The 1,367-nt window shown below is 35.9% G+C and overlaps 1 protein-coding gene across 6 annotated transcripts in view; it reads right to left on the bottom strand.

Moving 5' to 3' along the window:
* Window positions 1–1,367, bottom strand: part of grm8a (glutamate receptor, metabotropic 8a) — a 244,391-nt gene that overhangs the window by 5,520 nt on the left and 237,504 nt on the right. For all 6 annotated transcript variants that reach the window (XM_014014473.1, XM_014014468.1, XM_014014470.1 and 3 more), the window contains 1 exon segment: window positions 312–452. In XM_014014473.1, the coding sequence (XP_013869927.1) occupies window positions 312–452 (141 nt within the window).

Raw genomic sequence — 1,367 nt, 5'->3', positions numbered from 1 at the left:
TTTGATATTATTTGTAGATCAAATTCTACTCAGCACTCTTGAGAAATGAACCTGAACATCTGCAAATAATATCCAAACCGACACAAAATAATGTAATGCTTTGATTGGATGGTYATGTGGTTCWTTWACGTACAACTTGAGTTGTGAAGAGGTAGGGAGTTGAGTGCTTGCCAGAACACTTTTGAGTGAGCGAGTGTGCAATTTTATCACACACACTTCGAATTATTGTTCATTCATATTGATATTTGCACTCAAATCAGTGTTACAGCACGTACAATAGTAACGTCATAACMAATAGGAGTCAGACTTACCTTGAAGCTGCGTTTTCGTTTGGGGACATTCTGCTCTGGGTGGAAGAGAATGATGTACACCTTAGGCATGTAGAGCATTCCCAGAGAAACAGAGGCCGACAGACTCAGAGAGATTGTCAATGTGGTGGTTTGGATATACATCTGAAACACACACAGAGAGTAATGTATGACATTTTGTCACAGATAGTGCTGTAAAGGAAAAGCCTAAGAGGGAAGTTGATTTAATAAAACAAATGATGATACTAGGAGGTTATCCAAAATGACAAAAACACCAAATACTATAAGTTTATGGCATGAGATCATAAAAACTGAGAAGCTACAGATGACCTGTCTTGTTGCCAGGTAGTGGAGATGTTTATCTCCATCAATTCTGCCAAGAAAGTTAGAAACGAGATCYACAAACCCACTGCACTGGTCTACAATAAGTTTCATGGAGTAGTTTGGAGGAGGACACATATGACACAAAAATTTCTGGTTTAGAAGAAAGTGGTGGTAGCYGAAAGAGAACTAATGCATCAAATGATGCTGTTTATAACTACACTAAAAGAGGAGCACAGTAAGGCTGCATTGCTAATTCAGCAGTATTATTTTATATTAGGTCTCAATTAAAAAAACAAGATGTGATCATGATGAATGCAGAACTAAAAGCAAACTGGCTCACAAATATAAGGAAGTAGCTGGGAAGAGTTATTTTTGATAACGGCAATAATGGTAAACTTTAAAACTGATTAGTTAAAAAAATGAGTATGAGCGGAACTAACTTATCAGGAACAAAAAACAGGTGGCTACAAATCCCCAGCTTATTGGTCTGATTGTTGATGACCATTTGGTAAGTCATCCAAAGTGACAAAAATAATACATACATAAGAATTAAGCCATCTAAAAATCAAAAATCCCACATACAAGCAAGTCATCCAAAATGAAAAAAGATACCTTATAATAAAATAATTAAAAAAAAAAACACTAGGCAAATTTCAGAAACTAATTAATAGATGCACAACATTACTGATTTCTTTTTGGACTCAACCCTAACTAAGATGGTGCCACAGCCAACTA

Source organism: Austrofundulus limnaeus, unplaced genomic scaffold (genome assembly GCF_001266775.1).
Source record: "Austrofundulus limnaeus strain Quisiro unplaced genomic scaffold, Austrofundulus_limnaeus-1.0 Scaffold115, whole genome shotgun sequence".
In the NCBI taxonomy this organism is placed as follows: Eukaryota; Metazoa; Chordata; class Actinopteri; order Cyprinodontiformes; family Rivulidae; genus Austrofundulus; species Austrofundulus limnaeus.
The sequence above is the reverse complement of the archived record's forward strand: the minus strand, read 5'-3'. Positions and strand labels throughout refer to the sequence as shown.